General features: G+C 33.4%; 2 protein-coding genes and 1 pseudogene across 2 annotated transcripts; all 3 read right to left on the bottom strand.

The window, feature by feature from the left end:
* Positions 1-297: 297 nt before the first annotated feature.
* LOC138895465 (pentatricopeptide repeat-containing protein At2g29760, chloroplastic-like) lies at positions 298-810 on the bottom strand. Its single transcript, XM_070180153.1, has one exon. It carries the CDS (start codon positions 808-810, stop codon positions 298-300), a length of 513 nt encoding a protein of 170 aa, XP_070036254.1.
* Positions 798-2,625, bottom strand: LOC104117507 (pentatricopeptide repeat-containing protein At2g29760, chloroplastic-like; annotated as a pseudogene).
* A 427-nt stretch (positions 2,626-3,052) lies between these two features.
* LOC104117508 (probable NAD(P)H dehydrogenase (quinone) FQR1-like 3) lies at positions 3,053-6,303 on the bottom strand. The gene is made up of 4 exons (XM_009628568.4): positions 6,035-6,303; positions 5,829-5,922; positions 4,641-4,906; positions 3,053-3,515 (listed from the first exon to the last, which is right to left on the bottom strand). The coding sequence occupies exons 1-4, from the start codon at positions 6,058-6,060 to the stop codon at positions 3,290-3,292; spliced, it is 612 nt and encodes a 203-aa protein (XP_009626863.1). The 5' UTR covers positions 6,061-6,303; the 3' UTR covers positions 3,053-3,289.
* Between the last annotated feature and the right edge of the window lie 6,995 nt (positions 6,304-13,298).

Raw genomic sequence — 13,298 nt, 5'->3', positions numbered from 1 at the left:
GCGGTAGTGGCTTTTTCTCATAGTAAACTTGTTTGTTCACTTTTTGATATCCGGACTTGGTCTTCGACCCCCGAACGTGATCCCGACTTAATTTCTTAGGCTTCAACTGAGACTTCAAAGTTCCAACTTGTTCGATTTTGCTCCAAATTACCTAAATAGCTTAGAATCATTTCCTACAAGGCATAAAACACGTAATATGTATAATTCACTATCATTTAAGCTCAAACACACGTAAAATGCAATAATTAGAGTGCAATACTACGGCTAAAACACGTGTTTCTAACCTACCATCAACCCTCAAACACGTAGATTCTTCACGATAAGAATTGGTTGAGATGGAGTCGCTCTGATAAGTCCAAATGCCATAGCTAGCTTCTCACTATGAAGATTTGGGGCTTGCTCCTGCATATCTTCTTCTTCAATAAGTTGCAGTACTTGGGACTTGTTGGAAACGTAACCTACAGACTTCAGTCTGGCTGCAATCTCATCCAATTTTGCATAGATTTTCTGCGACAGAGGGTGAGTATTATCTCCCACTAGAAAATCATGAACAATACCATTGACCTCACTTGAGCTACAATCTGGTTCTTTCTTCAATCCACATTCTCTCATAAGCTTCCTTAACATAGAAACCTCGTGCCATTTCCCTGATTTCGCATAAATATTGGATAGAAGTACGTAGTCACCACGATTTTCAGGTTCCAACTCAAATAATTGATTGCAAGCTTGTTCAGCTAGTTCAAGATTGCCATGTAATCTACATGCCCCAAGCAGAGCACCCCAGACTGATGAACCAGGGGTTACTGGCATATTCTTTATCATCTCCACAACTTCTTCCAATTGACCAGCACGGCCAAGTATATCAACTAAGCAAGTGTAATGCTTTACCCAGGTACAATCCCATAAACGGTTTCCATTTGGTTAAAAATTGCCCGCCCCTCCTCCACCAACCCTGAATGGCTGCAAGCACATAATACATTTGTGAGTGTTACAGAATTAGGCTGACTTTATGTTCTTGCATTTTTAAGAACAAACTTATTGCTTCCTTGCCACGCCCATGCATTCCAAGCCAGCAATCATAGCACTCCATACAAACACATCTCTTTTGTTGACTGAATGGAATACCTCAAGTGCTTTCTCTACATCCCCACACTTGGAATACATGTTGATCAATGCAGTAATGAGGTGATAATATAATTTTATCTCTTGCTTCTTTATATACACGTGGATCTACCCACCTAAACCAATTGCACCCAACTGAGCACACGCAGACAAAGCACAAACAAGCGTCACCTCATCAGGTTTTGCCTTCTTGATGAGCTGCAACTCGTCGAAAACAGCCAAAGCCTCCTTTGGTTTACCACTCTGCTCATAAGCTGAGATTAGAGCATTCCAAGCAGCAATATCTTGGCTAGGCATGGTATTCAACACCCTTCTCGCCAGAGACGGATCCAGAATTTAAATTTTATGGGTTCAACTTTTAAAGTTTTTAGCATTGAACCCATTATATTTGTAAAGTTATGGGTTCATATCTACTATTTTTGTAATTTTAATGAATTTTTACACATAAATTTTTACTCCGCGTCAAAAGTTATGGGTTCAGTTGAACCCGGTGATACTACACTACATCCGCCACTGCTTCTCGCTGCATCAAAATTTCCCGCCCTTACATACCCAACAAGCATGGTTGTCCAAGAAACAATATCCTTCTCCCGTATCTTGTCAAATAATTTTTCTCATCCTCAATGCACCCACACTTAATATACATATCAGGAATCGCATTACTTAAAATTACGCTCTCCCTAGTTCCATTCCTCTTGATAAACGCGTGCACCCATCTACCAAACTCCAAATCCAACTTATTACCCAAGCAGACAAAAGTGCCATCATTGTCACATCGTTAGGTTTCACATTGTCCTCGTCCATCCTATGAAACAAGTTCAACGCCTCATCCGCATAACCCCCTTCAGCAAAACCCAATGTCATTGTAGTCCAAGAAACAACATCCCTTGTCTGCATATTCTCAAAAACTATGTACGCCGCATCTAAACATCCACAATTAGCATAAAAATGAATCAATGAATTAAGAACAAAGATATCAAGACCAAATCTCCCCTTAACTACCATTCCATGAAGTCCTTTCCCGATTCGAAAAGCTTTCATCCTGGCAGATGCTTTGATCACAAATGGGTAAGTAAATCCACTGGGAAGCTCACAACCCTCACGAAGCATATTAACAAATATCAAGATACACTGAATGGGGTCCTGGCTAGAAGAATAGGCACGAATAAGCGCATTCCAAGAGAAGAGATTTGGTTGAGAAATTTGATCGAACACTTTCTGGGCATAATCGAGACATGAGAAATGCTATAAAACAGAGACTTCGATGAGTTTGCTAGCTGAGTATGGGTCGAAGAAGAGCCCAGTACGGAGAAAGCAGGCATAGATTTGTTTGAGCTGCTTGATGCTGTTACATTTATCGATGAGTAAGACCAGTGGGTTATTTGCGAAGTAACGGTCGTTGGTGACAGTAATAGAATTGGGGCTCGTTTTTGGAAAGTGTTGGTGACGTGGAACGGGAAGGACTTGGGTGTACGGAGTCACCATAACTTCTTCGTCACTTGTTTCTTTTGGCTCCTAAAATGTAAAATTCTACGTATCTCGTAGTTCCTCGTTAATATGGAAATAAGGTATTTTGGTTTTGTTGCGTTGAATTATGACCACTCTTTTTTCTTCACATATGAGTGATAAACTTTACAACAAATTATTAACTAAAAAAGGCATATAATTTAAGGGTGATTAAGCAAATTTGAATGTCAACAAAGATTGGATAAATATTAGGAGCATCATATTCAAAGAAACAATACAATAATTGAGAGGCTATTGTTAATTGTAATTTGTAGTATAATATTCCATTAAGAATTTAATGGACCTTATGTTTGCGCTGTGTTAGACTTAAGAGTAAGCATTACATACTTTAGCAGACTAATAGCAGCCGGTTCCTTTTTCCTTCTTTGAACAAGAAGTGCTTTCCTGTAATTGTATATACTGCTAAGATAAAAATATTTTTTCCATATGAGAAAACCACTGTGTTGGTGCTGTTTAGCCTTGCTGCTCAAATATTTCAACGATTAGAACATAACAGAATATAAGCAAAACCAGACGAGTAGTGATGGTACATTCAACCTTTTCTCTACAGATTTAAAAGGCTTTTACAATCATGTACACTTGCAGAGAGTCTAGCTTACTGGATTCTTTCCATTTCAGTGACAGATTGCTCAATTATGTGTCAATTACTGAGTCTTCTTGTAATTTCAGCAATATATTTCCCCTGATGAAAGGCCTGTTGAAATTCCAGTTCAGTCGGCTGACGAGATCCATCTGCAGCATAAGTTCCAGCTCCATAGCATGATCCCCCTTTTACCTCGTCCATCTCAAACATTCCTTTACCAAAAGTATATCCAAGAGGAACAAATATCATGCCATGATGTGCCAACTGAGTAATGGCTGTTAGTCTGCAAACAACAAGCGCTCGTGTCGATAAAAGAGCTGTCAAATATATAAATCAGTCACCAAAAAGAGAAGAAATAAGTATCCAAAGCAATCGTGATAATACATCAGTAACATTCTCCAAAATGATTTAACAACCCATGAGAAGCTTCATGTATCTGCTTTGCTTTGCTATATATTCCCTAGTTACGTATATTCTGCAGATATCACCAGCCTATTTGAGTTCATCAACCCAAACACTGAATTGAAACCTCTGGTTTTAGAAGAACATTGCATGTCTCTTTCTGGGAGTACTTGATCACTCTACAAATAATAAGATCCCAAAACCAACCTTCAATTTCGGTTGAAGTCTGTTTCCTGTTCTGGAAATCTCAAGAGGTTGATTTCTTAGATCCGTGAAAAGATGTTCCGTCATAATTATCCTTCTCGCTAGGGGCTTAAACTTAGTTCTTATGCAATATCCTGATCAAATTGAATAAGGCTGTGATGATCTATTGTCTTCCCAAATGATAAAAGAGGAGAAAAAAGGTAGCTAAACCAAACTGGGCAAAGGTGAGCATAGAGCTACTAGCATTTAGATTTAGATTTAACACTTTTGAAAATTGGAAATTATGCAGAAAGAACTCACAGCAGAGCTATGAACTTTCCTCACTACGGTTAGTGAACATGCACGATTCTAGGATTCAATGCCCTTATGTGACATGAGGAAATGAAGAGAATATTAATATTTTGCAATCTACGGGCCACGGTTAACCGCCGACCGTTTATACAGCTACTGACGGAAGATTCTGGATTTACCAATAATGCATCTTGCAAAGCTCTAACCTTTCACAAATATATCGAGTTGAAGCACTAAGGAAAATTCAAAATTTGTCTGTCTTATACAGAAATGCAGGGTAAGGCTGTATACAATAAACCCTTGTAGTCTGGCCCTACCCCGGACCCGGCATAGCGGGAGCTTAGTGCATCGGGCTGCCTCATACTCCACAAGTCTAAATCTAGCAGGATAGTGGTCCTTAAAACTCAATAGTATGCAAGTCAAGAATCTATACTAATGTCAATGAATCTATGTGAATAGGATTAACTAGAACACAGATTAAAAAGCAGAGACTAGATGATGAAGTACTCACGCGCTAAGCTCTTGACCACCTCCATGGAAACCAGTACTCCAAAAGATTCCAGCAGGTTTACCAGCTAATGCTTGAGTGGCCCATATCTCACTGGAGGCATCAAAAAATGCTTTGAATTGAGCTGCCATCACACCGAAACGAGAAGGGAAACCAAAAATGAAACCGTCAGCCTCCAAGAGCTGTTCAGGCCTGATCTCAGGCACATCATCAGGTTTTTTAGGAGCCTTCATCTTCTCCAATATCCGCTCAGGAAGTGTCTCGGGAACCTACAATCAAATTCATGGAACTAGCAGTAAATAGAATTTCTTTATCCAATCACAGTGGCGGAGACAAAAAGTTCTAACAAGGAGATCCGGGAAAAAATGCAAGAATAGCACACGGGAATTCAAACAAGCGACCTAATGCAATTCTTGAACCAGCTTTGTCACTACAATAAAAGATTCTCTTATATGAAGGGCTTCAAGAATTTATATCTACACACAAAAGAAAATTTTTGTTTTTTATCCTACTTGCACACTATAAATTTCAGATTAAGGGGATTCAATTGAACAACCTTCACTACACGTGGCTACGACTGAGCAATTACACATAATTGACTATAATAGACATCGATTAATAACCTTGAAAAAATAAGGTAAATAACCTGCTATAACCCATAAACGTCACTGATAATTAAAAAATTTACAATGTATATCACTTATCAAACGTCACGATTAGAGGTGGCAAAATGGTTAAAAGAAAACAGTTATCCACCCATATTATCCATTAAAAAATGGGTTGGATAATGAATATTTTAAAAACGGGTTGAATATGGATAAGAACCATATTATCCATTTAGAAAATGGATAACCAAATGGATAACTAATGGTTTAACTTTTACATTTGTAAAACCCCAAATTGGGAACTCCTCAAGGTTGGAAGACTAGGAATTCTCCCCATAGTGATTATGTTCAAGAAGCCACGGATAATATTCATATTATCCGCCGGATAACCCATTTTTTATCCGTACTAAATATGGATCGGATCGGATAATTTACCCGCTTTTGACCGCTCATATCCGACCCGCCTGTTTGCCACTCCTAGTCACGATCAATGTATATAACTTAAATGTTACTACTAAAATGAAACTACTTAAGCTATAGCAGAAACTTCAACAACATGTTTCCAAGGCTGAGCTGTAGAGTTTACCTGCCAAAGAGTTGCTTCGACACCCTGAACAGAATTGACTCCGCGTTGTATTTCTCGCGCCATAGTCTCCACATGGCCATAAAGAGAGTAATACCTGAATCAAATATCATCCAACATAATAAAAAATTAACAAAGAGAATCAGCTGCTACTGCTAATAACCACTCAAATCCAATTACTTTTGTGAGTGTGTGTGTGTGTTACTTACACAACGTAGACCTTAGTTGTAGCCATAGTTTGATCAGATGATAGTTACAGAGCTGGAAATTAAACCCTCAATTGAAAAAGAAGTTAACTACAGTTCTTCCCCAAAACCAAAGTGGACAAGTAGGTGGATTCGAAGAATATATGGAGAACACAAGTGATTTTCGTGAATTAGTTAACCAAAGTGGACAAGTAGGTGGATTCGAAGGATGCGTGTAAGAACTCTAGAGATGTATCTGAAGGCTTCAGCCACGTCGCAAGACCACATCGTTTAAAGCTTTTGTCAGCTCTGATCCTTTTGCTGGTGCATTCTTATTTGGAAATAATATAACTCTCACGGTTTAAAAGAAATATAATAAATTCCTACTATAAAATTTAATATTATAATTATTACAGAAAAATATTTATATTTATAGCGCACAGTTCCATTAAAATAAAAATATTAATTATTAATCTCTAAACATAAGCAATTTGAATAGAAAGTCAATAATTCTTTGTACAAAAATCATATTTTTTTTTCTTTTTATCTATTAGTTTTCCTTCTTTTTCTTCATCGTTCTTAATTTTATTTTCTGCCGAAACCAATATATTTTCTAAATTTGTTCCATTCGCTTTCTTTTTTATTATCTTTATTAAATTTTTCTCTTCCTTCTTTCTTCCTTTCGATCTTATTTCGATAATAATATACGTTAATATATACAAAACGTGTATAAAAAACATATATATTGAATTAACATATATAAAATATACATAAAAATACATAAAAAAATTAAAGAAAATTAAGATGGCATATAAATATACAAAATATATATATATATATATAAAATACATCCTGAACTAAAATGGAACTTGACATATAAAATATATTTGAAATATACATTAAAAATACATCTTAAAATAAGATGGCACTTCACAAATAAATATACAAAAATTATATACATAAAAATACATTTTTAATTAAAGTGATATTTGATATACAAAGTATAAAAGACGTATAAATCAATACATCTTGAATTTAGGTGGCATTCATATATGCATCAGATTTATAAAAATGGAGTGAAGAAGATGAATGTTGGGCTTAATTTTGGTAATATGCTAATAATGAAAAAAAAAGTGTTCTTTATGGAATAAACAATAAATGATGCTATTTTTTTAAAATAATAGTTAAAAAGGGATCAAGTGTGTAAAAAAACTCTTCTTATATTTCTGTTTTTGTCCGCAATGACCTGGCATTTGTCCTTTTGCGTATTGGATAGAATATACTATTATGATCGAAATAATTAGGTGTCATGCGAAAACTAATAAAATAAATCTTAAAGGATGGTAAATCAGATAACAAAAGAAATATATCTAAAAAGACATAACTATTTAACGTAATTCGATCAATTGACCTATTTTTATAGGCAGAAAATGCAATCTATTATATAAAAAAGAGTTCAAAATGATCTGCAAGGCCTTACGTGGTGACTTTATCGTTTTGATGGGAAAAAAAATACAATGATGAAGAGGTCCATTAGGATTCATGCTCAGAACTCCCGAGTTCTATTGGTGTACCCCTTAGTGGACTAGTACCGCGAAGAGAAATTACGCGACACATCAAATATTTATATTGTATTTATAATTCGTAGTCATACTTTCAACAAATTTACCACTCATAGCTATATTCGAATCGTCTAGCAAATCCATGAAATAAAAGATTAATAGTTTTAAAATGAAACAAGAGAGCAAGAAGCTCTCGTAACTCAGTTGATTAGAGCGCATGTTTAGTTAGTAAAAGTCTTGAGTTCGACTCTCAACAAGAATATTTTATTTTTATGTATTTATGTATTTCGTCTTGGTTGTATTCGTTGCGCGAATAAATACAGTCGATACAGTCAAATTCTTTGTATACACCCATATATACAGTCGATACAAGTTGTATCCATTGTATACAGCCTTGTATTTCACATTGGTTACAGTTGATACATTTTGTATTCGTTGAACGAATGTATACCGTTGATACACGTTGTATTCGTTGCGTGAACGAATACAGTTGACACAAGTTGTATTCGTTGCGCCTTTGAATACAAATGATACAAATTAGTAACAATTAAATAGTAGCTACGAATGGTAATTAGGTAAATTATAGTTACTAGGTTCTAAATTATAGTGGTTTATGAAAAGGGATTTTTACTTTTTTATACTATATATGAAACTTTATAACCCTTCATAATCAAGTTTTAATTTAATTACATGGCCATATACAATTTACCAATTATATACAAATTAGTTTTAAATGAGTATTCCTTTGTATTAGGAATTGAATAGGGAATCTCCAATTCCCCATCCCTGATCTCTCTCTCTCTCTCTCTCTCTCTCTCTCCTTCTTTGTTCTTTTCCCAATTTTCTTTCTTTGTTTTTCTCTACTTTTCATCCTTTTTATTTTCAGAAAATTCATCAATGAATTTTAATTGTTAAAATATAGAGTTTTAACTTAGCAATTCCTTTCATGTTACACAATTGGTGTTCGAATTGAAATTGTTAATCAATAAATTTTGAAGGTATTTGAGTCTCCACCATTGACAGCCATTAAAAAGCTTTGAAACTTTGAATTCGAATTTGGGTTTTCAAAAATTATTGTTTGTTTGGATAAGGTGTTATTGCAAACAATTGAAAATATTCTTTGGAGTTTATATCTCAATTTCGAGGGTGTTTGGTGAAGATTAGACTTGATTTTGGTAGAATTTCAAGTTGAAGAAGAAGAAGAAGAAGATACAATATACTTACGATATTGTATTAAAGTTGTATGTAAATTGTATTTAAGTTGTATTCTATTGTAATTATATATTTTTTTATTTGAATGCTGTATGAAAGTTGAAAAATAATCGTATAATGTATGAATCGTTGAATGAAATTTATATTTAAGTTATAAATACTATCTTTTTACGTAAAGTTGTTGATATGTACCAACATTGTTTTAAGAGAGGAAGTTTTGACTGGAATTTCAGAGAGGAAGAAGAACACACTACTTACAAAATATATACAAATCTTATACAAAATACATACAAAAGACATAGAGCTCGTTTGGATTGGCTGATTGTAAATAGCTGATAAGCTTAGTGCTGAAGAGTCTTTTTAAGTGTTGAAATTGATTTTTAAAATAAGCATTTATGTGTTTGGATAGAAATGCTGAAACTGATAATATGCAGTTGATGTGTTTGATTAAAAAGTGCTGATAAACTATTCTTTTATTAAAATAACTAAAATACCCTTGAATCTTTTTCAAAAGATTATAAATTAAAAATTTCTTTGTAAAGAAAAGAATTAATAACGAATATGGAATGAAGAGAAAGTCAAGAAATTTATTTTGTGAAAAATATTTTGTGAATTATAAAATATTATTAAGGATAAACTAGTAAAAATGTTGGTCAAACTAAAAGTGCTTATAAGCTGAAAAGTCATAAGTTGGGGGTGACCAGCTTATGACTTATGGCTGATTTTAGCTTATAAGCACTTTGAGTGTTTACCAAACGCGTAGATAAGCCAAAAGGTGCTTATAAGCCAGTTTGACCAGCTTATAAGCTTAGCCAAACACCCTCATATTGTATAAATTTTATATGAAAATTGTATTTAAGTTGTATGATATTGTAGTTGTATTTAACTGGGTAAAAATAATGTATGAAAGTTGTAGGTAAGTTGAAAATAAGTTGTATGAAATTTATTTTTACTATGTATGTTATTGTAGATATTCAAATTTACATTAAATTAATTTGTACAAAATGTATTTTTAATTTGTATGTTGATATACCATACATTGTTCTTTTCTCAGTTGATTTATAAAGGAAAGAAAAGTAGAGAATGAATTCCAAATCGACTTATGTGCACTGATTCATATTTATTTGAGCAGAAAAACCTGAATATTGATAGGAACTGAATGATTTTGGTGGAGAAATTTCGAGTTTCATATTAAAAGTGTCATCGTCACACTTCCGAGAAACTGAGTTTTATGTGAGATTTAAAATTTTTGTGAGAAATTAACTGGGTAGCATAGACTCTTGTTGGAAATACTAATACAAAGTTGAATCCAAAGTTTGAGGCGATTGAATTTAATTTGAAATCTACTAAAACTTCGAATCTGCTCAATTATGCCTTTTGATTTAATTGTGATTGGTGCTATAGTTTGACAATGCTGTTAAGAAATTATTTAGTAAATGCAGAGTAGAGCAATCATAGAGATGGAAAACAGGGATAAATTTTGGCGACAATTGCGTTCAAAGTTGTTGTCATATTGTAGCGTATCTTTTTTCTTTTTTGTAACTGAAATTCCGTTTGTTATAGCTTAAAATAAGTAATACATAACTAGAATGAGTCTTATTAAAAGAGGAATGGAGAGAAAATAGAAAAAAGATGTAACTAAATCCCCTAATTTAAGGCACTAATAATGGATTGTATATAATTTGTAAGTAATCCTTGTTTAGGGCAGTTAACATACAAAATTAGGACAATTTTAATAAATAATTTTCAAATATTGTAGAGGAAGAAAAAAATCCCGAATGAAAATTCCACCACTTGGCCCAATACATAATTCATGGCCCAAATAACATGACAAATCTGGTATTGCTGGATGGATACTTACTAGAATAATTAACCCAAATAGTCGTCCACTTAATCTTTTAAACTAAAAATAGCCGACGAAGGTATAATATGTATATACTCTATGTATTAAAAATGTATAACTGTATATAATCAATATGTAATCTATGTATACCGGCTAGAAAAAGTAAACATTAAATCTGGCCGACTATTTTGTGTAACAATCCCTACTTACTACACTATAGTCTTTAGACAATGACGAACTTTTAGGGTATGGCTATGGTCAAATTAGTTTAATTTCTCTTCTGATGGTAACAATTTGATCAAGTAAATATTGTTTGTAGATTATTATCTATATAAATAATATTGATATAGATAGTAATCTAGTGGCTAACAGGTACATATATAGTAGTGCGTTTTTCTGAATTCAGCTACAAACTCAGCACACAGTTATATATAGTTGCAGAGAGCATATCAATATAGAAGTTTGGCATAAACTCACTTTCGGGGAGATGAGTTTTATGGTTTATTATAAAAGTTCTTTAGTTACGTATATGTTTCACAAAAGATCGATAAATAAAAATATAAGATTGTTGTTGGATCACTTTTTTCTCTTCAAATTATAACTGGTCATAGGAAATCATTTCCTCTAATTTGTAGGAACTGAACATGAGTCATTAGCATTTAGTAGTAATGTGGAGCTATTAATATGGAGCTTAACGTCGTCCATAATTCCCTCCTTATTATGAAGAAAATTATGAGCACCAATTACTTATTAATTATGATCCTTTTAATTTACCCTCCCCTCTAAGAGAAAACAAATAGTTGTTGGTTCTAAGAACTGTGATTCTCCCATTTTACCTTTTTAACTTCACACCAGTGTAAAAAATAAATTACACTAGTATATAAAAGTTAGTAAGAGGTATTTTAGAATTAATCACACACTATTATTAAAAAAATTCAAATGAATTAGCTATGGCTAAGCTTTTTATATACATGATTAACAATAAAAATTCTGTAACGGCAGCACTAATCTCTCCACCTCTCTTAATTATACTGTTGTTATTACTAAGAGGAATGAAAAATCTCAGGAGTTACAGTCACCTCAATTGTCAACCGTACGTTTGGATGGGTTCAAAGATCAACGGCTGACATTCGTCCTCAGCCATCTATATAGTATTATAAGCTCTTTTATTCAGCTATATATGGTTATGAACATATATTATCTTGCAAACCAAAAAGAAAACTCAAAGAGTACTTTCCTTTTATTCAAAGCAAAAAATATTTTTCTTGGCTGAAAATCCTTTTTCCTCTTTTTGTTTATTCAAAGCAAAAAACTACTGGAATGCCACTAAAAAAAAGGCAGATTACAAGGAAAAACAAGAACAGAAAATATCAACTACATGATGGCCAGAATGAACGCAAATATCGATCCAAGATTATATCGATAAGAAGCAAATATTTCGCTGATGATTCTCCCTCCCACCGCCACCTCATATCATTGTGTCAGTAGCGGCAGATGCATATACATATTTGTGACTTAAATTATTTCTAAAATTAGAACCAAATCATCTTTTAGAACAGTTAAAAATAAAATAGGGGTATATAAGCTAGAATTGAGGGAGTAATTCTTATGGAATGTAATACGTTGTATATGGTTCAATTTAATTAATTATTCCACCTTAGGTGTGAGAGAGGTTAATTATGCATTAACCACGCACTACCTGTATATCACTAACCATATGCCCTTCACTAAATACAACGAAACAAAGGAAAATCATAAAAAGCTATACGGTGATTACACAGTCAAGAGAGAATGACTCTCTTTAAGAAAAATTCAAAAAATTAAGTTGGAGTCTAGACATAGTCGATTGTTCCTTTGATTGATTTTTTTTTAATACTAAGGTTCCAAGCACGTTAACTACACGATAGTTTTCGATTGGAGAAGCTTTTTGAAGAAAACAAAATTACAAAAAAAGAATTTGTGTTTGATTAAATACTGTTTTAAAGAAGTTTTACGAATGTATTAAAAAACAATATAATAGCTCCAAGACACTTTTCTTCTACAAAATTTATTTGAATGATTCTTGTTTTTGAAAATTACAAACAAATACCCAAGCAAACTTTATAGTCAAATCCTAAAAGATGGCCACGGTTGTTTATGCAGTTTGAGAGGCCCTTGAAGTTTTTTCTCAATAACTCTTTTTAATTCGTTCAGAAGAATTCAGCAGTAATACAATGGTCTTTGTGTGACCTATTAGTTGAGGGGTTTGAGTCGAACTAGCCTTTGATACTTGCATCAGGGTAGACTGTCTAAATCACACCCCTTGGGGTGCAACCTTTCCTCGTATCATGTGTGTGAATGAGGGATATTTCGTATATCGAGCTGCACGGCTACAATTGAGTTTTTTTTTCCTAGTACATATGAGTTTATAAAATAATAATATGCTGAACAACACGTTCAAGAACATAATGACCATTCCTTGCATATTAGTATGGTTGTCCAAAGATTGGAAAAATAAATTATGCTAGTGATTCATGCATGATGAACCCTAGCTAGAATTTTCAAAGTGTATATGTGCATTATAACGAACAGAAAAGAAGTAGAGAAAAATGAAATTAATAGTAAGCTTAGGGTTGTCATGTTATCTTCGAATGAGTGAGTCATTTAGTAGTAATTGTAGAGCTATTAATAT

This window comes from Nicotiana tomentosiformis, chromosome 7, assembly GCF_000390325.3.
Source record: "Nicotiana tomentosiformis chromosome 7, ASM39032v3, whole genome shotgun sequence".
In the NCBI taxonomy this organism is placed as follows: Eukaryota; Viridiplantae; Streptophyta; class Magnoliopsida; order Solanales; family Solanaceae; genus Nicotiana; species Nicotiana tomentosiformis.
The sequence above is the reverse complement of the archived record's forward strand: the minus strand, read 5'-3'. Positions and strand labels throughout refer to the sequence as shown.